A 22,226-nucleotide genomic window follows, 5' to 3' on the forward strand; every position below is an offset into this window, starting at 1 on the left:
ACTACATTAACGCAAAATGTTAACATGGAGAAACTTCGATTAGGGGATGGTATATGGGAACTCTCTGTACTTTCTACACAATTTTTCTGTAAACCCAAAGCTGCTCTAACATACAGAGTATTAATTAACAAGGAAAAGGGAGAGAGAGTTTTGAAATCTGGCAAAGATTTGAATCCTACCACTTAAAATGTGTGTGGGCTTTGGCTCTTACCTTTTAGAGATTCATTTTTCTCATCAGAATAGATACATAATAACAGGAGGGGGGTTGAGTGCGCAAACATCTGAAAAGCACCAGGGAGAGCCTGGTACACGTCAGGCACTCCACATTTACTAACTTCTCTATTTTTTCGTTTCTTTATGGACATGAGTACTTGATAGTAAATGTCAGAGGATAGGATGGGACAAGTCCCTGCCAGGAGCAGTGCAGAATCCAAAGTAGAGTTGAAGTTGCAGGAGACGATCTAACAAGGAGATCGACCTTTGGCACCACCAAGAAGCCAAGCCCATTTTACCTCTTAATCTTCAATTATAGGATTGAGCTTTATAGCAAGAAGCACCCTTGCTTCTATAGATAGTAGCAGCCAAAACCCCACGCTCAGAACGTGAACTTTCCTTTCCTGACCTCCTTCACAGGCTCCTGCTTGAAAAATGGTACAGAGCACTTCATTTTCATGAACAGTCTTAAAAGCAAAGTCCATTTTATTTTGCTTCTCCAAACGTAACTGAAAAACGTTTCCCTTCATACCTCCTTGTTCCTCTTTCTCCAGATGTCTGAAACTCTGAGATCTCAGAATTGCCAATAGCTGCTGATTTGATTTTTGCCTTTGCCCTGTCAGATCTTCTTCTGCATGGACTGGGTTTCTGGGTTGTCCTAGTCTCTGGTTTTGCTTCTCAGATGAGGTAAGGGTTTAAGGTTGGCGATATAGCCTGAGAGATGAAGAGGGCTCTTGGGAATTGTTTTACACTAATAAGTCAAATAACATAGGTGTTTGATTTAAAAACATAAGGGTTGATGGGGCACCTGGGTGGCTCAGTTGGTTAAGTATCTGCCTTTGGCTCAGATCGTGATCTCAGGGTCCTGGGATTGAGCCCCACGTCTGGCTCCCTGCTCAGCAGAGAGTCTGCTTCTCCCTCTCCTTCTGCCCCTCCTCAACCCTACTCCTGCTCTCTCTTTCTGTCTCTCTCTCTCAAATAAATAAATAAATAATCTTTAAAAAAATAAGTAAATAAAATAAAAACACATGGGGGGATACTACCAAAAATATATAACCAGCTAAAACGGGTGGGTAGTGGTAAGGAAAGGCCATGGGCATATAATAGTTTCATCTTCCATAGATGCTTTATAGGGTGTCACATATACTGCATAAAGTAGTAATTATAAAGGTAATCATTAGAACAAAAACATGAATTTGCTAAATTATCAGATAATACACATACATTATAGACAATATAATAATATATTATAAAAATACAACAGAAAAGATAATATGATGTCAGATAAAAACTAAACATATATATAAGTAAAAGTAAGTTAAGTCCTCATTGAAAGAAAAAGATGAACATTTGAATCATAAAGCAAAATTAAATATATTTCTGAATTCAAGTGATAGACCTAAAATAAAATAACTCCTAAAAATTGGAAATTAAAGAATGATCAAAGGCCTGTCAGGCAAATGTGAAGAAAACGTAAAGGGTACAATAAATTTCGGTGATCTCACCATTATGGATGCCTATGAATCGAATAACCCTGTAGCAGCATAATGAAAGCGAAAATTACAGGAAACACAAGAGGAAATAGAGACCTATTAGGTATTGAAGATTTTAATTCCCACATCTCAGTTCATGACATAGCAAGGGAAGAAGTGTTTGTCCATGGAACACGTAAATACTGAAAGTAATAGGTATACTGGCTTTGTGTGGAATTAAGTTATCATGCCTTCACATTATTTTCACTCACCCGTAAAATATTGGAGTAAACAGACCATATTGTAGGACACAAACAAAATCCTGGTTAGTTTAAGAAAGTCAGGTGAGAGAAATAAAAAAGAAGTGTAAATATGGTAAAGGATGAGTAAAACCAAATCAATTCACTGACTACTGGAAACAAGCCCGTTCTATAAGGTGAATGGTTACAAAATTGATGCGATAGCCTTCCTATATACAAGTAATACTCAATTAGGAAATGCAGTAGAAGAAAAGACTATTGGCAATGGTGAGAAAAAAAGCAAAATACCTAAGAAAAAGTTAGATACTGAAGTTCTATATTTTATAAAAAAAATCAAACACTATTGGGGCATATAAAAGGACCATTAGATAGGAAAACAAAGTATCACAAAGATGTCCATTTTCTGTAAGACAACCTATTTATATAATAGGATTCTAGTGGAAATATCTTTTGTTTTAACACAGATGAATTGGATGTAAAAAACCTATAACTTTGACTCTAGAAAGAGCAGAAATTTCTATATGGCAGCACACACATAAAACCCCACAAAGTCAAAATCCAAATTACAAAGAAGGCAAAATACTGGTAATATGTTTTGCATAAATAGGCCTAATTTTTTATTGCATAAACACCTCCTATAAACTGTTTTTAAGAATCAACAATATAATGCAAGATAAAGATCACTTCAAAAGAAATACAGATAACTTTTAATCACATACAACGCTCAGTCTCACTCTTCACGAGAGAAATGCACAGAGTCACATGTTCCACTTGGAAATCAGCAAAGACTCAAATATTTGATAACGGGCGCCTGGGTGGCTCAGTCGTTAAGTGTCTGCCTTCGGCTCAGGGCATGATCCCAGGGTCCTGGGATCGAGACCCGCATCGGGCTCCTCTGCTGGGAGCCTGCTTCTTCCTCTCCCACTCCCCCTGCTTGTGTTCCCTCTCTCGCTGGCCGTCTCTCTCTCTGTCAAATAAATAAAACCTTTCAAAACAAAACAAAACAAAACAAAAACAAATATTTGATAACAAAGTATATGTGGAGAAGAGGTAGAGAAGCAGGCCTCCTACTTAGCTGGTGAGAGTATAAACTAACAAATTCTCAATGCAGAGCAATTTGGAAGTATTTATCAAAACTCCAGATATAAATACCATTTGATCAAGTAATTCTACTTAGGGGAATTCATTCAACAGATGTGCTTGTATGTGTGTAAAATGACACGTAACTAAGTAGAATCAATATAGATTTGCTGGTATGAACAAAAGATTGAAATCAGCTACGTTCAGGACGTGGAGCAAGTTAAAGAAGTTGTTGACAATGTCCACTCCATGGGAGGGTATGCAGCTCCTTTACATGAGGTAGCTATAAACCTAGTGATGGGGGATGAGCTCCAAGATATATGTATGTGTGAGCAAGTATATGTGTGTGTGTATGGAGATGTGGTATCTTACACACACACACACACACACACACCAAGAACTAAGATATACTATTTCCAGTTGTGTAAAAAACCCAAGAGAAAGAATATGCATGCCTGTGGACTTAGGATACACAGAGCAGTGGTTGTCTCTGAGGCTGGAGAACAGGCTTGTAGGAGAAACTTATCACTACACAGTTTTCTGAACCTTTGACCTTTGTGCTCTGTCCATCTATTACCCATGAAAACAATACCAAATCAAATCAAACTTTTAGAAAGTGCTTAACATGTAAAACAAAATCTGGATTTACGCTTACTAAGTAAGGGAGAGCTGTGCTTTTAGGATGCGGTCTTTGGAAAGAGCAAATGGTATTTGAGCAGTAGCCCACTGTGCTACTGCTATCGTCTTAGCCCCAACCTCATCGTGGCTCACCTGGAAGTCTTCCTACCTTCCTATGGACCCAGGGAGCTTCACCATGGTCTACAAGGCAATACAAAGCTTTAGCAGGCCTGGGCTTGATGAATATGGTTGGTGGAAGAGGGAGAGCTGTCAAATAGTCTTTCTGAGTACTGGATAATAGTGATAAGTAAAAATGAAATTGAAAAGGCTAAAATCGTAAGGATGATCTTATGGATAAGTTGATGAGTTTATCTCTTACTGGACTGAATTTGAGAAGACGGTGGGCTTTCTAGGTGGTTAGAAATGAGAACTGAGGTTTTAGAGAAGCCTTAGAGACAGACATGCAGGCCCGAGGGTCTCCGTTAAAGCTCTCAGAGTAGATTCTTTCTCTTGTCTGTACGTAGGGAAGGCACACATGGGATTGGCAGTCTTTAAAAGTGGAAAGGGTTGGTTGTGGGGGGTGGGGGAGCCATAAAGAAAGATGGAGGGAGTGAGGGCCCTGGGGGGTGGTACACAGGGCCTCGAGCAAGCTGGAGAGTGAAGATTTGTCAACTGTGCGCTGCTTCCTGCCTGTCTCAATAGCAGGAATATAAGAGAAAAGCCCCTCTCTTGGCTCTCACGAGTGTGTGTCTGGGGACAGCAGGAACAAAATGTGACCGAGCCGGGCTTTAAACCTTTGTTCAGTGAGTCCTGTGCATGAGCTGCATGTGAAATAGGCATTTCTCAAATAAGACAGGAGGACTAAAAGAAAAGAATAAATTTTATAAGACAGCGTCGTAGTCAGAGGGAGTAGAAGAAGCTGTTGGTGAAGCATCATGGATCCAAGGGAAGAGAGAGTCTCAGAAAGGAACCACCTCTTCCACAAAAGTAATGGTGCATGACAAATACACTGAATAACCAAACCACCAAGACCCATCTCCCGATGGCCAGCTGCCGTGACTCTTATCCCGAAAGCTGTGTGGAAAAGATCAGGTGTTCCCCATAGCACCGTGCAGTTATTGCCCCGCGTTTGTGGTCTCCCTGTCGTTCTGTGCAGAGTTGTTAGAAGACCCCCAGTTTCCTTCCCTGTGTTTTCATGCTCTGACTACACTATCTTTCCTACTGCCAGTGATCTCTCTTAGTGCAGGAATTAGTTCATGTTATTTTTGGCCCATGGCTTCTAGCATCATGTTTCAGTCAGTAAACACCGGTTGAGCGAATATCTAGATATGTTTCCAGGAATTGTGACATCTAGAAACTTAAGCCTCGGACAATGCCACATGCCTATGCTGACAGATTATGCAAGGAATCTGTCTGAGCTCTCACCTCAGATCGCATTTCGGAGGCCACGTTTAACGGCCCCACACTAAATAAAATGTATTTTATGTATATGAAGTAAACAAAGAACTTGATCTCTGCAAAAATAGTTTTAATTTGATGGAATCCACATTGTGAGAAAGAATAAGAATATTCTTAGGAAAGAATAAGAGCCTTCTGCCACATTAGCTTCCTGACCGTCAAGACATCCCCTTACTTTATTTGTTCATTTGACAACTGTTGCTTGAGTGTGGACGAAGATCCTGAGAGCAGCACTAAGGATACAGTGGTGAACTAAACAGAGAAAGTTGCTCTTGAGTTCATAGATACCGACATCTATAATGCAGGAGGTGAACAGGATGCAAAGAGATATTACCATTTATATGGAATGTCAGAAAGTGCTAAGCGTCAGGAAGAAAAATAAAGCAAGGGGTTGAGCAAGGGTCTCTCTGGGACTCAAACGACCTGAGGAAGTAAAGAAGTGTTGAGGAAGAGGGAGGGGAGGGCCCAGGGTGTGAGTGGCATGGGCGCCCTTGAGAAACAGCACCAAGGACAGGGTGGGAACAGATGAGCCAGGGGAAGGTTGGCAGGCGGTGACGCAGAGAGGTTCTAGAGGCTGGACCCCGCTGGCCACCATGCAGCTCTGTGGAAAAGTACCGTAGAGGCAGGAGTGGAGGCCGGTGGGCCCCTGTAGGGTGACGGATGATGAAGTCGGGGCTCAGGTGACAGCAGCAGGGGCTGTGGTCAAATCCTGACGAAGGATGTGCCCAAGGATTGGGTGTGGAGTGAGAGAAAGTGTGGGGTCGACGATTTCTCCAAGGTGCTGGTGATTTTAGAAAGAGAATTTCCTTTTCACACCAGCTTTACAGTCACAGAAAGGTGGAGGAGATAGTCCAGAGAGTTCCCTTTTACCCCACACCTAGTTTCCCCTGTTATTAACCTCTCACGCGAGTGTGGCACATTCGTTACACTGAATGAACCGCTCTTGCTCCATTATTAACTGAAGTCCATACGTGCATTCAGATTTCCTTAGTTTTTACCTCACGTCCTTTTCAGTTCCAGGATCTCAACCAGGATACCCCTGAGAGACGGAACGTAGCATGGACAGTGGCCAGACCCTGTACAAACCTGCCCAGGAAACCAAACAGCCACGCTTGTAGCGATCGGCCCCAAGTGGCTAGGGTTGGATTAATAATTGACAGTTTCTGATTTAGGCCCAACCACAGAAAGCCAAATACACTCCCCTTGCCGGTCCCACGGAATGCCATGCCTCGGTAGCCCATCTGCAGCTTCCTCCTCCAGCAGCCTGGAATCGCGGTGTTCCTGAGCCATCCCTTCCTGCCGCTCTAAAGCTTTCCCAGCCCACTGCCTGCCTTTGAGTCTCTGCCAAACACAAGGGGTGGTGGCTGACTCCCCTTCGTGCTCTGAATAAAGAGCCTTTTCTGACTAATTATTTGAACGTCCTTTGTGTCCACACCCCCTTGCATTTGGTAGTCTTGCCTCCTTAGACTCCTCCTGGCTGCGTGAGTCTCAGGCTTTCCTTAATGGGGTTGACCTTGACAGTCCGGAAGAACACTGGGCAGATATGGGGTAGAATTCATCTCTATTCTCATGCTTACGCCAGGATTATGGATTTGGGAGAGGAGAGAGACATTTTCCTCACAGCATGTCAGGGGTAGAGTCTACCCACATGACTTACCACTGTGGATGTTGACTCTGAGCCAAGGGGTTTTGTACAAGAGCTACTGGAAAAGCAGAGTTGCCATTTGCTGACCAGGGAAGTGCAGTTGGAGCAGAGTGTTGTTTTGTTTTTAAACATTGAGAGTTTTAATGAGTCTCCTGACTAGACACCAAAATAAAGCTACTGAATAGTTGTAGGGTTCAGGAGTGCTGTTGCGGCCGGAACTATAAATGTGGGAATCATCAGGATCTAGATATTGAAAGCGATGGGCTGGGGGAGTCACTAGCAGCTTGGAAAAGAGGCCCAAGGACTGAGTGCTGGATTATTGCAACAGGAATTTCTATTTCAAACAAGAATAATTTTGCTTTTTTCCTTCTCATGTTAGAAACTTTTGTCTCCTTAGTCAGTCTCCTACCAAGTGAAATGCTTCAAATAACTTGTCATTAAGAATATTTGCCATGTTATTCTGTAGATGCCCTTTATCAGGTTAAACATTTTTTCTGAAGTGGAACCACTCTTCCATTCCTGGGTAAAAAAAAAAAAAAAAGCAAAAAAAACCACCTCCTTAATCACAATGTATATCATCCTCCTGCTCATCCAGTCCTCAATTCCAGGTTCTAAGATTTTGTCCAGGATTTTCCATCTGTATTGACACGTACAAATGTCTTAGCATTTTCTTTGCTTGTCTTGTTAGGAAGCCAATCATAATGAACATCCCCTGCAGAAATCCCTTAGCTATCTATCCTCACTTGTCAGGGGAGGAAATGAAAGTTCAAAGAAGGTAACCCCAAGGTTGTATTGTTAATTAGCGATAGTACCGGATTCCCAAGCCACTGTGTTTTCCACTTTGCTGTGATGACCTGCTCAGAAGCAGTTCTGTGGGACCCCAGGGAGAAGGACACCAGATGCCTGTTCACAAGCAGTTGGGATGATATGTGAATTAGGGGGATTGGACTGGTTCCTCTCCTAGGCTCTGGTCCCCAAATTTCACTTCTAAGCCTTAGAGAAATACCGAATTGCTCAAGGGAACGGATGCAACTTGTTAGCTTTAAACATTGTTTTGAAAACGAAGGTGCTTGTAAGAACATCTGTGTTATGTTTCCTATTCTTTTCTAAACTGATAGAAAACCTAGAGGGAAAAAGTGAAGTGTTCTGTGAATTCAAAGACTTGAGAAACATTCTTACAAGATATAAATATTTGGGAGTTATTGTGCACTGGGAGCTGTAGGTTGAAATTATGTAAAATTTAACTTGGTAAAAACATGGAAGTCTAGAAAAAATTTTTAAATCCTTTGTAATATGTTATCACATATTAACAGTGCTTCCTTGGGCAGAGAATTCATTTTGGTTGCATGGTTCCTTGTTTGAAGTGAATTTTCTAATTTTCCAAAGGAGGCATATTTGTTCAGGGAGAAAAAGGATTATGAGGACTTTTTGCAGTGTGTATACTATACATCAGTCCTCTTCAGAAATTAAAATCAATTCAATAAAGTGTTCATAGAGTACTCTGTGTAAAAATTTGAATGTATTGGGATTCTACAAAGTTATTACTGTCAAGGAGCTCATAAACAAAGATGGGCAGTAGACATGAACAGCCAACAAAGATGCAGTGTGAAAGGTTTTATGATGGAAGAAAACTTTGAGCAGGTCCTTTAAAAAAATGAAGTATATCTATTAGTACGAGGTGGAAAGGGAAAAGAAAAGCATTTCAGGCAGAGGGACTGATAGAAGCTAAGGCATATGGTGTCTGGAAGGGGCAGAGGTGTGCAGCTGGTGGCTGAGGAATCTGGAGAAAGATTCAGAAAGAGTAAAGTATCTAGAAAGTAAAGGTAAGTTGGATTTTGAAGATTTTATCATTCAGGCAATGAAGAGTTCTAGATAGTTTTTCTAAATATGTATTTTAGAAAGAGAAGCTGGTTCTTTGTAGCCAATAGAAATGGACTCTGGTAACAATTACATGGTATGGTTGAGAGGCAGGTATTGAAACCCTCACGCTATAACTCACCTGTGCAAGAAGAGCAACTTCTTTTTTTAAAGAGAGTAACTTCTCAGTATCTCTGTAACTAGGATGAGCCTAAGACATACTATCTGAACTGGAACACTTTGGAGAACAAAAGGTGGGAACTTTTAACAATTCTACTGGGGCAGCAGTCCTCAGTGGGGAGTGTCCTGGGCAAACTGAGAGGCAGAGCCACCCTGTTTATAACTAAAGGAAATTTTTAGTTGACAACAAACAAGCATATAAAACCTTTATTTGGAATTTACAACTCAAACTCAACTGTATAAAATTCTTTTTGATTTAAAAGTCATTGTCAGATGAATATTGAGACAATTTATAAGTCAAAGAATGCGAGCTAACACAGGGAGGACACTGTGTTGGGCTCTTTTCACAGTAGCAGCACTTTACACGGATGAAGTCATTTAATCCCCAAGCAAAAAACTATGAGGTCGGTATTAATAGAAGTTCTCATTTTATAAGTGAAGGAATCAAGGCAGAGTTTAAGCAACATGCCCAAGGCCAGCCATTGACCTAGCAAGTGCTAGAGCCAGGATTCAAATCCAGGTTGTTTGGTACCAAGACTTAATGGCCTAATCTCTACCGCATTGCCTTGCAGACTCTAAGTCACACCTTGCTTGCCTTCTAAATTTGAATTCCAGATAAACAATGAGTAATCGTTCAGTGCAAGTATGCCCTACGCAACGTTTGGGTCAACACTTCTCCTATATATCCTGTTTGCATAGGTGTGGGCTCCTGGGCTCTGTGTCTCGGCCAGTACTCTTGGTGCACCCACCAGAGTGTCCTTTGTGGTTGCATAGCTTGTGGACCTTTTTCTCAGCAGAGCCTGTGGTATTTCTGACCAGGTTGAGTTCTGCCTTTACCCCTGGTAATGCTGCAGATGCCCAGAGTCCCAGCCTCTTCTCCTTCCCACCTGAACATACATGCTTCAGCATTCATATGAATATTACACCTATTATGGACTGGTTTGAGAATATTTAAGACTAGACTTTAAGCTAGAAAAAAAAATCTCAACTCATGTAGGAAAATAGTTCTGTTTGCCTGTGTGTGATAAAATCAACATTCCACTGTAACACTGAATCTCTCATTATTGCTCAAAAATGGACTCTTCTATTTGAGGGACTTCCTATATGGAAAACCTTGGTGAGCTCTGTTAGCAGTAACCAAAAAAACTAAGCAGATCATTTTTCTGTCATTAGGCTGTGATCTTCTATCAAAGCCCTTCAATGCCCTCTATCTAAGACCACAGTTTCTTACTACCCCAAGGCAGGCAAGCTGTTGAGGTACAGCTGAAGAATTCTGGGTTTCAGTCCCAGATCTATATACAATTTTCAGAGCCTTAATTTCCTTATTTCTAATATTGGAACAATAATACTACCCGCCACACAAAGGTCTTTTGAAGTTTAAATGAAAAGTAGCAAGTAAAACATGAAATGTCTTAAATGTAATTCAAGGATCTCGCTTATTTGGTAGACTCCCGTCTCTCATGGCCCATGTACTGGGCAGAAAAGCGGCCTCCCCACAATATACGTCTACCTGGAACTTGTAAATGTGAGCTGATTTGGGAATTGGGTTTATGCCCCAAGGATATTGAAATGAGATCATTCTGGATTTAGGATGGACCCTAAATGCAATGGTAGGTATGCTTAGAAAAGTCGAGGGAGGTTTGAGACACAGAGATACTAGGAGGAAGGCCATGTGAAGACAAGAAAAGATTGAAGTTGTGCTGGTTCAAGCCCAGGGACACCTGGATCCATCAGAAACTAGAAAGACATGGAAGGATTCTCTCCCAGGGCCTTTGGAGAGTTCCCACTGACCCTTGATTTTGGACTTCTGGCCTCTAGAACTGTGAGAGAGAAAAGTGACTGTTGTTTTTATCTAACCAGTGTGGTGATTTGCTGGACAGTCTTAGGAAACTGACACAGCTCATGTTCCATCCATCAATAAATCATGACAACTCCACCTTCAAATTATGTCAGACCATGCATCACCTCCTCCTGCCCCATTAGCCACACAAGCCACCAAGGTGGTATTATTGGCCATCCTGTGTTAGTCCTTGTGCCCCCTACAGTCATAGCAATCAGAGTGATTTAACACTGAAGTCAAATCTTGTCAGTCTTCTGCTCAAAACTTTCCACTTCCCATTTCTCTCAGAATACAACCCGAAGGTCTTACCAGGGCCTGCAAGGCTGGGTATGATCTGGCCCTGCTATTTCTCTGACCTCATTTCTTACTGCCTAGTCTCAGTTTCCTTGTTGTTCTGCAAAGATGCCAAGCACGCTCCCTTCGAGCCTTTGTGTGCCCTTCCTTCTTGCCAGATAACCAGAGGCCTGCTTCCTCACAGGTCTCTGCTCAAATCCCACCTCCTCAGAGAAGGCTTGCTCATCCATTTTATCCAAAGTGGTCAATTACTGTCTGTAACATACTGGTTTATTGATTATCCTGAAAGTGCCCATCATAAACAGTCTATTTTCCTGTTCATAGCCTCTCCTGTGAGAATGAAAGTCTCTTAAGTGTCAGGACCTTGTCTGTCTTGCTCCTTCTACATTTCCAGTATTAGTACTCCAGTATTAGTACTGCAGTATTGCAGCCACTAATAAATATTTGTTGAATGAATGAAGAAACCAATAAACCTTATAGCTATTAAGGGTGTCGACCAAAGAAGATGGAGATGGTAACTACTTTCAGCCCCACCCAACCAGCACTTTTAGAAAAGTAACCTAGATTAACTACCTACACACATTCTCTGTGGATGGAATAAGAGTCACCACCAAAAGGAACAACCCACTGAAGTTACAAAGGAAGATCTGAAGTCAGGGTGTAGTTAAATACTGTCAACTTTTTAATGAGGCATTTTAGAATGCTCACAACTGTCAAGTCCAAGAGATCCATTAATGTGAAACCCATAAATGGGTTCCTAAAGTAATTTGGAAGCAACAAAACAATTTTTCATGCGTTTAACACTCAGCAGTTTAAAAAGTGCTTTCCTATTCATTTTGACTGTTACCTGCCTGAGTTAGAGATGGCAGATAATATTATTCTCATCTTACAGATGGAATTAGGGAGACAGGAGGGAGCTACGTGACCTATCCAAGAGCACAGCTGCACAATTGGTGTTAGGGTAGTCTTAGATCGAAACCAAGATTTTTTTTTTTTTAATTGATTGATTGATGAGAGGGGGGAAAAAGCAGAGAGCACAAGCAGGGGGAGCGGCAGAGGGAGAGGGAGAAGCAGGCTCTGCGCTGGGCAGGAAGCCCGAGGTAGGGCTGGATTCCAAGACCCTTGGATCAGGACCTGAGCTGAGGGCAGACGCTTGACCAACTGAGCCGTCCAGGCGCCCCACAAATCCAGCCTTCGGATTTCAAATTCCTTATTTCCCACTATTACACACCGTTCACTTATTTATTTAATGTGCATTATTGAGCACAAACTGTTTCAGGTACTGTTTAAAGTGCGGCACAGTACGTTAAGAAGGTTGACCATCTTTGCCTTCGGTTTCTCAATTAAAAAGAAAAAAGAATGTACGTGTACTGTAGTTGGGGAAAAAGTAACAGTAGCTGCTACTCTTTTCCCACCCGCTTTTTTGTTTCTCTGGATGCAACTGCTGTTATCTGGAAATCTTGGTAAATATGCAAGTCCCCTGTCTGTAGCGTTTGCGAAGGGGGGTTCCTGCTTGCAGTTGGGGAGTGGACCAGACGACTTTGGCTGGCTCACCTCCGTTCTGTGGGCGGCCAGGATAAGTGAGTTACACCTGGGAACGAGAGTGCCGTTCTCGAGTGTCGGGTTGTGCAGAGGGAAGCATGACCGTGCTACTGGAAATGCTCCTGGAGGGGCCGGCGCCGAGTCCCGGGGCAGCAGCACCTCAGGTCAGAGGTACTCAGACGAGTTTAACCTGCGTTCCAGGGAGGGGCGGGGCGCAACGAGGCTCCCCGCGCGGGGCGGGGCCCGAGGCGGAGCTCCCAGCGGCCGGGGCGGGGCGGCGCGCGGTCTACGTGGCAGCCGCAGGGGCGTGTGCCTCCGGTGGCCATTTTGGAGGCGGGGACGCACGGGGAGCTCCTGCTGGCGTCTTCGTGGTCTTCTCGGAGCCGTAGTGTGAGCACCCCGAACTCCCTGTCTCGCACTTTCCTGCTGCCACGCAGACCCTCTCTCGGGCCCCCAGGTGAGTGTCAGCCTGGCAGCGACGCGGGTGCTGGCGGGCGGCGGGATGGGATGCGGGTGCCAACGGGCGCAGTCCTTGCCAGGTGGGCGGGCTAGCCGGCCGGCGCCGCTGGATGGTTGGGGTCAGGTCGGAGCCCCGCAGTCGTCGAGTCCCGAGCGCGGGCTGTGTGAGCGTGCAGGGTGCAGCCAGGGCACGGGAGCCCTCGGCCAGGCGAGCAGTCCCCGCCGTGCTTAGCACTGTGGGTGCGGGTCGTGGGTCTGGTTCCGGCCCTTTGCTCCTGGGCGCCGACCCGGGCTGGCGTCCCTGACCGTTTGGCTCCGCCTTCCAGCGCGCTGGCGGTCGGAGCGGGACGGGCGGCCCGCGCCCGCTGACCTTAGCCCAGCCCAGCCCGGCCTGGAGACGTGGCAGAGCCTGCGGGGAGGCCGCTGTCTCCAGGCACAGGAATTTGGCTGTTCCCGCCTTCTCCCCACTCCTGGGTCCACACACCGGGAACAGCAGTGGGAAGTAGCTTATTTTCCCTAGGTTCCCCCCAGCTTTTGCATTCTGCTCTTTGTTCGTTCCTGGGACCGGCTTCAGGCAAATTTGCAAGATAGCACCTATCCTAGATTGGCAAAATTTATATCCATTTCTGCTGTTCAAAATAGATATTTTTGCGTGACAACATGTACTTGCCTGCGAACGTGACATATTTTGGCATTCCAGTTTTTCTCCTTTATAGCCACTGTTTCATTTAGTTAACATTTATGGAAGTTTGTTTTGGGATCAGAACTGAGAGTCCAGAGACAAAACTCACATCCTGCTTTGGCGTTTGTTTATCTGTTGGAACATCAGTAATAATTGCTTTTAATGCTTTTACTTTGATCAGAGCTGCCTTATTCCATTTCTTTTATTGTACTCTTATAAGTAGCCATTCACTTTGTTCCAGAAAAACCATAATGGAAGCAAATTGGAAGAGGAGGGTAGGCCAGAGATGGAGGACTCAATTTCTCTAAGCCATTTTCATCACTTTCTTTAATGTTGATACATTAATAATACTTTTTATGCTGAGACATATGCACTAAAGCCTTTACCAACTCTTGACACTTCACTGTTAATCTCAATAGCTTTTCTTCAGTAAGAAGGCATACTTTTTATGCACACAAAATTTACCTGATAACGTCATTAAGCCATTTCTTAAGTGTGTCTTTTAAAGACTGAAAGAAATTGACCCTTTATTGCAGGTTATAAGTTGTTTTAATTGCACAGGCTATTTTGCCAACACATTAATTTTAGGGATCAGGATTATCTTTAAATGTGACTTCCATTGGCCAGTGTAAGGATTTGGTAGCATCTGTAAGGAGGGAAATAGGGAGATGAGAAGAGGTAGCTTTGGCAGGGAGTGGTGAAGTCCCTGAAAGGCCCTTTGTGTTCCAGGTTATCTTCCTTTGGTGTAGAGGTCCTGAGTGAAAAGCTGGTGCCTCCCTGATCCCAGGAGTCTCTACTTAAATGCTATAGATGTTTCCTCCACATTCACAACCAAACTCTTTGAAAGTGTTGTGTATTTCTACCTCACCTCCTCCTGTTCAGTCCAGTTGAAACTGGCTTCTAGCCTCACTCCATGGAAACAGCTCTGACTGTGTTGGTATCTTCAGCTTGGAAAATCCATTGCTTTTTTTCGGATATCACCCAGTTTTGGCATTTCTTCAGTACTCGATGCTTCTGCCCATTCGCACCTTGGAACTTCTTTGGCTTTTGGACACCACAGTCTCCTGGTTTTCCCCTTTTTGGTTATCTCACTTTTCTCTGCAAGCTCATCTTCTGCCAGGCAATTTTTCAAGGATGGGTCAGGTCATCTTTTCTTTTTCACTTGGTATTCTCTTCTTAGATAACCTTATCCCAGACGAGACTTTAGAGACTGTCGGTAAACTGAAGAAACTACACTTACTGCCAAACCGCAGACCACGTCAGTGTCTCTATTTGGGTGTTTCAAGGAGCTTAAACTCAGTATGTCCAATTTTAAACAGTGCATAATGCCCCTTCTCAAAAAAGAAGACATCAAACATCTTGACCTTTTCCTGTATTCCCTATCTTAGTGACTGCATAGCCATCTGTACACTTGTGCAAGTCATGCCCCATATCCAGTTTTTGAATCTACCCATTCCTCCTTATTTCCCCTGTCATCACACTAGTCTAGGCCAGAACTTCCCATTCTTGTCCTTATTGATTCATGGGGCCGGATAATTCTTTCGCGTGAGGGTTTTTCTGTGAGTTGTGCGATTTTTAGTGGTATGCCTACCCTTTACCTACTAGATACCAGTAGTCCCTCTAGTTCTGACAACCAAAAATGTCTCAGATGTTGCCCAATGACGCTTGGGAGGCAGGATCACTCTCCTCCCCTCCCTCCACTTAAGAGGTACTTGTCTTGGGTGTTATCAGTTCCTATATGACATACTTCTAATCTTCTTAATAGGCTCTCTGCATTTACTCTGACCGCCATTCCCAACCTGCATACTGTGGTCGAAGGAATGTTTTCAGAACACAAATAGGAATTGCCAAAAGCTAGAATTGGCCTAAATGTCCTTCAGCAGACCAATAGGTAAACTGTGGCACGCCAATAAAATGGAATACTGTTCAGCAGTTTAAAAAAAAAAAAAAAAACCCAACTAGTGATACATCCAACAACTTGCATAGGTCTCAGGAGCATTATATTGACTGAAAAAAAGCTTATCTCAAAATGTTATATGCTGTATGATTCTATTTCGGTAACATTCATTAAATGAGAAAATGATAGAGAGCAGTCTGTTGCCACAGCTTGTGGTTAGTGAGAAGCTGTGACAAAGGAGCACCATGAAGGAGTTTCTTTAGGGCGATGGGACGGTTCTGTGTCCTAATTGTGGTGGTATATGAGTCTTTGTGTATGATGAAACTTCATAGAACTACACACACACAGAGAAACATACATACATGTAAAAACAGGCGAAAATCCAGGTTAGTCACTAGTATTGCACCTGTGTTCATTTCCTTGGTGCGAGCACTGTTCTGCAGTTCGGTAAGATGCTGTTGGTGGGAGAAGCTGGGTGTAGGATACTCAAGAACTCTGGTCTATTTTTGCATCTTTTTATGAGTCTAAAATTTCTTCAAAAAAGTTAAAAGACAAATATGTCAACCCCAGCTTGAGTGCCTTTCTGTTCTTGAAAAACCCAACTCCTTGACGTTTATAAGGTTCAACGCGGTCTGGGTTCTTGCCTGTGTCTCCAGTCTTCATTCTTTTTTTCTGTTTCCTGCCACATGGGTGTTCTTGAACATGTCTTGTCCCCTCTACCTTACGGGGCTTCTATACTTAGCATATATTCACTTTTTCTGGAATCTGCCCTACTTCCTTCTTTTCCCTTGCCTCATTAAATTCTATACATCTTTCTGATGTCTGTTTATATGTGACTTCCTTTCCTCACTCAACTGAAAATCGTATTCCTCTCAAATAGGACCGTGTTCTTACCCTCAGAGCACATAATTAAGGCTATAGTTCACTGTAGTCCTGTACTGGACTGTAAGTATCCTGTTCGGTTTTGCTTACATTGTATGTCCAGAGGCACCAGTACAGTGCTTGGCAAGCAGTTGACTTTCATGAGTATTTGTTAAATGGCTGAACACATCAAAATCAAAAACAAGTTTTATTTAGGTTTTGATTTTATACTTGAGACAGGCTGGAAAATTTGTAATTTTTAATGAAGTTTTCCCATATTTTATAATCCATTTTTATCTTAGGACCCTGCTATCTAGTTACCATATAACTTTTTTGCTGAAGTTAACGTTTCTAAAACGTGAGACATGTTATCTAGCTATTACTAAGTATGATTTTAAATGTGAATAGAGACACTGAGAATTGAGCACATTTCGATTTTTTTTTTAAGTTAACAGAAATAGCCCATATGTAATGTTTTATGGGGAAAGAAGAAGTGTTAAAAAAATGCTTAAATAATATGTTTATTTCAAATACAATAGTAACTGGAATGTAGATAAAAGTCTAACATACATTCACATGGCAGAAAATTATATTAGTGATTTACTGTTTAAAATTTATGAATAATTAGTTAACATAGAATTATTTCCCAATTACAGAGTATGTGTATGAAAATGTTATGTGCATATTAAACATGTCACAGACTGTTTTCCTAGGAATTTTGAGATTTTATTTATTTACTCGACAGAGATAGAAACAGCCAGCGAGAGAGGGAACACAAGCAGGGGGAGTGGGAGAGGAAGAAGCAGGCTCCTAGCGGAGGAGCCTGATGTGGGGCTCAATCCCAGAACGCCGGGATCACGCCCTGAGCCAAAGGCAGACGCTTAACCGCTGTGCCACCCAGGCACCCCTTGACAGATCCTTTATCCAGAAATAAGTGGCATTATAAATCGTATAGACCTCTGTGTCCTGATGGTTCTTTTCTAAAATTATTCTTTAAAGATACACTTGATTACTGTGCAGTATATGTTACATTTGTCTATTTCTACAGTAAACCGTAACTGAAGAAAAATGATGGAAGAGAGCGGAATAGAGACCACCCCCCCGGGGACTCCTCCAGCGCACCCTGCAGGACTGGCCGCGGCTGCCGCGTCGTCCAGCCCACCGCCTTTAGGTACGTGGCGTTGACAGCATCTGGTGTGTCTGGAGGGTGGTAAAGACACGGTTAGCTTTTCTCAGAGTCAGTTAAAAGAAAAATACATAGATGAAAACGTCTCATCTTTCCCAGGATGAAGGGAAGTGACCTTTTTTGTTTAAGCCCAAAAGTATTTTTCCTTCGGGTAAACTTTTCTCTATATTCATACTGACTATAAATCATCTTCTTAGGACAAAAATACCCTAAAAAGCATCTGTTAGTTTTGTCTCATGTTCTGTGACTTTGTGATGATTAACCTTCTGACCAAAATTTTTGAGTCAGTGTGTAGGTTTTTATGCTGAAGGCAGCAGGGGTGAAAAATGGCTCTATTTTCTTGAAAAAATAGCAAAATGAATAAAAACACAAAGATCGTACGAACAGGACTGTAACTTGATTTTCCGTAGCTGCTCCTAATGAAGTCGGAAGTCATTTGCGCTTAGTCGTGTGTGTTGTATATTTTAAGTAACACATTAAAAAATAATTAGTGGGTGATAGTCTGTTAAATTTTTAAATTTTACAATAAAAAAGTAATGAGATACTTTAAAAACTAAGTGGAAAGCATTTCCAATTTTGTGGGTTTTTTTCCTCCCCATCTTGCAGCTGCAACGAGTTCTTTCTCTTCTCCCAGTGTGTCGTGCATACAGTCCTTGCCGCCACATGCATACTCCACCCCCCAGCCGTCTCTTCCTCCTGTGAGGCCATCCGCACCAGCACCCTTGCCCTTCGTGCCGCCTTCACCGGTCCCTTCTGTTCCGGCCCTTGCTACTTCTATCCCACCTCCTGTCTCCCCACCACCTGCTGCTGCCTTCAGTAATCCTCCTCTGTCCCACTTCCCGGCTCCGGCTCCGTCTTCTGCCCCAAGCACTCTTTTATCTGCACCCTCTTCGGGTCCTCCCACGTCGGGATTTTCCGTTGGGGCATCTTACGACATTACAAGGGGACATGCAGGAAGAGCCCCCCAGACACCCCTGATGCCATCATTCTCTGCACCTCCGGTACCAGGTAATTCTCTCTTACCGATAATTTGAAATAAATGGCTACAGCTAATGTTTAAACACATTTTTTTAAATAACTGCCTTATTGTAAATAATTTACATATCATACAATTCACCCCTTTAAAGTATACAATTCAGTAGTTGTCACAGTATTTACAGAGTTGTGCAGCCATCACTGTCATCAGATTTAGAACCTTTTAGTCACCCCCAAAAGAAGCCCTCTGCCTATTAGCAGTCACTCCCTACTTTCCCGTGATGGTCACAGCCCCGAACAACCATTCATCTGTTCCCTGTCTATGAATATACCTATTTTGGATCTTTCATATAAATGGAATCATACCATATATAGTCTTTTGTGACAAACTTCTTTCACTTAGTATATATTTTTTTGAAGATTTTATTTATTAGAGAGTACGAGCGAGCACACAAGTGTGGGGAGGGGCAGAAGGAGGAGAGGGAGAAGCAGGCTTCCCACTGAGCAGAGAGCCCAATGTGGGGCTCGATCCCAGGATCCTGGGATCATGACCTGAGCTGAAGGCAGACGCTTAACCAACTGAGCCACCCAGGCACCCCTCAGTATATTTTTAAGTTTATCCACGTTATAGCTTGTGTTCGTACTCTATTCTTTTTTATGGCTCAGTATTCCATAGTATGGATTTTCCTTCCACATTTTGTTTATTCATTTCATCCGTTGATGAACTTTTGTGTTGTTTCTACTTTTTGATATTACACATACTGCTTTTATGAACATTTGTGTACAGGTTTTTGTGAGGACATATTTTCATGTCTCTTAGGTATATAACTAAGCATGGAATTGTTCGCTTTCAAGAAACTGCTAGACTGTTCTCCAAAGCAGTTGCACCATTTCACTTTCTCATCAGTACTGTTTGAGTGTTTCCATATTTCTGCATTTTTTTTTTAACTTTTTTCTTTTTTCTGCATTACTTTTAACTATTGTCTTTGAATTCTGGAGTTTCCTATTTTCATGTTTTGACATTTATATTATCCACATAAAGCTGATGTTATTAGTAAATGATAAATTTTGTGTGTTGTAAAATGTAGTGTATGTAGTGTCAGATAAAATTCCAAATTCTTGTTGTAGTATTTTGTGTCCTTATAGAGAGACAAGAGGGTGAAATTTGAGGATTTTTTTTTTTTAAAGCTTTACTTAAAAGGTTTATCTGGACAAGAATGGTCCAGGGAGTAGTTTTGTTTTGCCAGGTAAAAATTTAAAACCAAATAAAAGCTCGTGTGCACCTTAAGTTTTTGGTAAAGAGCCATCTTTTTTTCTAAGTCGGTTATACTTACTTTTTTGGCTTCCCTGGAATGGTTGTTGGAAACCAGTATCAAAACTTCGACCTTGTCATTTTTTGCCTGTTATTTCTCATTTTAGAAGAAGAAGCAACTTTGTTCTGATTTTTATTTTCAAACTTGGCTTACCTACTTTTACAAATTTTTGCACAGTACAGGTATTATGTCTATGTCTTTGAATATGTGAATTTTCTTTTTTGAGTTAAAGTAGGTCATATGAAATAAGTACTAATTGTTACATGCTTTTATATGATGGGCTTAGGTGTTCACATTAATTATTTTTCTGCATTAAAGGGATTAGAATTATAGTTGCCCACATCCATGTGCTAAATAGGACCAACAGGTAGTACTTTTTGATATGTATTTTGTCCATTTTCAGGACACTTTGTTAAAAAACCTACAAAAAGGGCAAGAAATTTCTTCTTTAGAATTCTGTTTCATTTATATTTTATAAAGGTGTAGGTGATTCTTGGAGTGCGTAACTCAGTCTTGAAATGCCCAAGTATGTATTTACATAATTAAAGCTATTTTGAGCTACTCATCTCCTATAGTATATCTTGTTTTTATAGAAAATAGTTTATGAAATCAATTACCTATATTAGAATTTTGCCATTTCCTAGGTATTTTGCCGACTCCCATTACTCAGCAAGCCAGTTTGACATCTCTGGCCCAGGGCCCGGGAACCACATCAGCCATTACTTTCCCAGAGGAACAAGAAGATCCTCGAGTTGGTAGAGGTCAGGATGAAGCATCTGCTGGTGGACTCTGGGGTTTTATTAAGGTAAGAGGTATTTAGTTTACACGTTACACTGAACTTTTATTTATTTATTTTTTAAAGATTTTATTTATTTGATAGAGACAGCCAGCGAGAGAGGGAACACAAGCAGGGGGAGTGGGAGAGGAGGAAGCAGGCTCCTTGTGGAGGAGCCTGATGTGGGGCTCGATCCCGGAACGCTGGGATCACGCCCTGAGCCGAAGGCAGACGCCTAACGACTGTGCCACCCAGGCGCACCTACACTGAACTTTTTAATTTGGAAACTATTAGATTTTCGTTAGAAGGATTTTGAAAATACAGAATGGTATAAAGAAAAAATAAAAATTCTTTTTATTCTGATTACCAGTTTTCTATAGTTCTTCTCCGTCTTTTTTTATGTGCATATCTCTGTAGGTGTAATTTTTTTTTAAGTCAAAATGGGGTAGTAATATGTGGACATTATTTTGTATCTTTTGTTTGTCTTTAGCATATGTCAGGAACATCTTCCCAGTCGTAAATATTCTTCAGAAATTTCTTTTTCTTTCTTTCTTTTTTTTAAATAATGAATTATCCTAGTAGAATTTTTTTTCTTTATGGCTGCTTTTGCCCTCCATGCCGTGCGTTTATTTCCCATATTTTGCTAATGTACTTTCGCATTCTCTAACAGTAATTCTTACCAGTACAGCTAGGATGAGCACTCTTGTATACAGATCTTTATGTTCATCGGTTAATTCCCAATGAACGTCTGAGTGAACATTTAAAAATTATTGATAAAGACTCTCCAGGAGGGTTATACCAAGATAGACTCTCCAGCATTTTTCTCTTGCCAGCACTGATTATGAATTTGAAATAGAACGTTTTCTAATTTGATAGGCAAGAAACATAACCTAGTTTTAATTTGAATTTCTTGGTTACCAAATTTGAACATTTTTTCATGTGCTTTTTTTGTCATTTATATTTTTCTTTTGTGAAGTCTCTAGTCGTGTTCTTTGCCCATTTTTGAATTGGGATGATTTTCCTTTCTGAATGAAATTTTAAGAGCTCCTCATGTAGTAATATTTTATTACATGCTGTCACATTGCAGTTTTCTCTTTTATCATACATTTAAATTTTATTACCCTTTTTTGACGCAAAAGCTTCTAAATTTTCAGGAGTCTTTTTTTTTTCAGTCTTTTTTTCTTTTCATTTTTTTAGTTAAAAATGACCTTTTCCCAGCACAATATATGGTAAATGTTTTTCTGTGATTTCTTCTAATTCTTCTATGGTTTCAATTTTTTTATACCTACCAGTTTAGTGTTGCTGACATTTATTTTATTACACAGAGTATAAGTCAAACTTAATTTTCTTCCAACCACTTACTCGACTCTTCCAACACCATATCCCAGTGTTTTGATATGCCATCTTTATCTTCATTGCACAATTGTGTGGTAATGTCAGTTTCTGGACTCTGTGTTCTATTCTGCTGTCTGGCCTGTCCCTGCAATAGTACCTCACTATTTTAGTGACTGTTAATTCTCTTTATTATTGTACTAATACTTACTGAAAGTCTACTCTGTGCTTAGGTGGGGCTGGGGAGTATGCATTGATGAGTAAGAAAGGTCAGTTCCAAGTCTCTG

At 41.6% G+C, this 22,226-nt stretch overlaps 1 protein-coding gene across 1 annotated transcript in view; it reads left to right on the forward strand.

The window, feature by feature from the left end:
- Positions 1-12,757: 12,757 nt before the first annotated feature.
- PRRC1 (proline rich coiled-coil 1) overlaps positions 12,758-22,226 on the forward strand; it is a 48,576-nt gene continuing 39,107 nt past the window's right edge. The window contains exons 1-4 of the mRNA XM_026507873.4: positions 12,758-12,916; positions 17,407-17,529; positions 18,151-18,552; positions 20,477-20,637. Of these exons, the coding sequence (XP_026363658.1) occupies positions 17,427-17,529; positions 18,151-18,552; positions 20,477-20,637 (666 nt within the window). The 5' untranslated portion in view covers positions 12,758-12,916; positions 17,407-17,426. The remainder of the gene's footprint in view (positions 12,917-17,406; positions 17,530-18,150; positions 18,553-20,476; positions 20,638-22,226) is intronic.

This window comes from Ursus arctos, unplaced genomic scaffold (genome assembly GCF_023065955.2).
Source record: "Ursus arctos isolate Adak ecotype North America unplaced genomic scaffold, UrsArc2.0 scaffold_5, whole genome shotgun sequence".
Classification (NCBI taxonomy): domain Eukaryota; kingdom Metazoa; phylum Chordata; class Mammalia; order Carnivora; family Ursidae; genus Ursus; species Ursus arctos.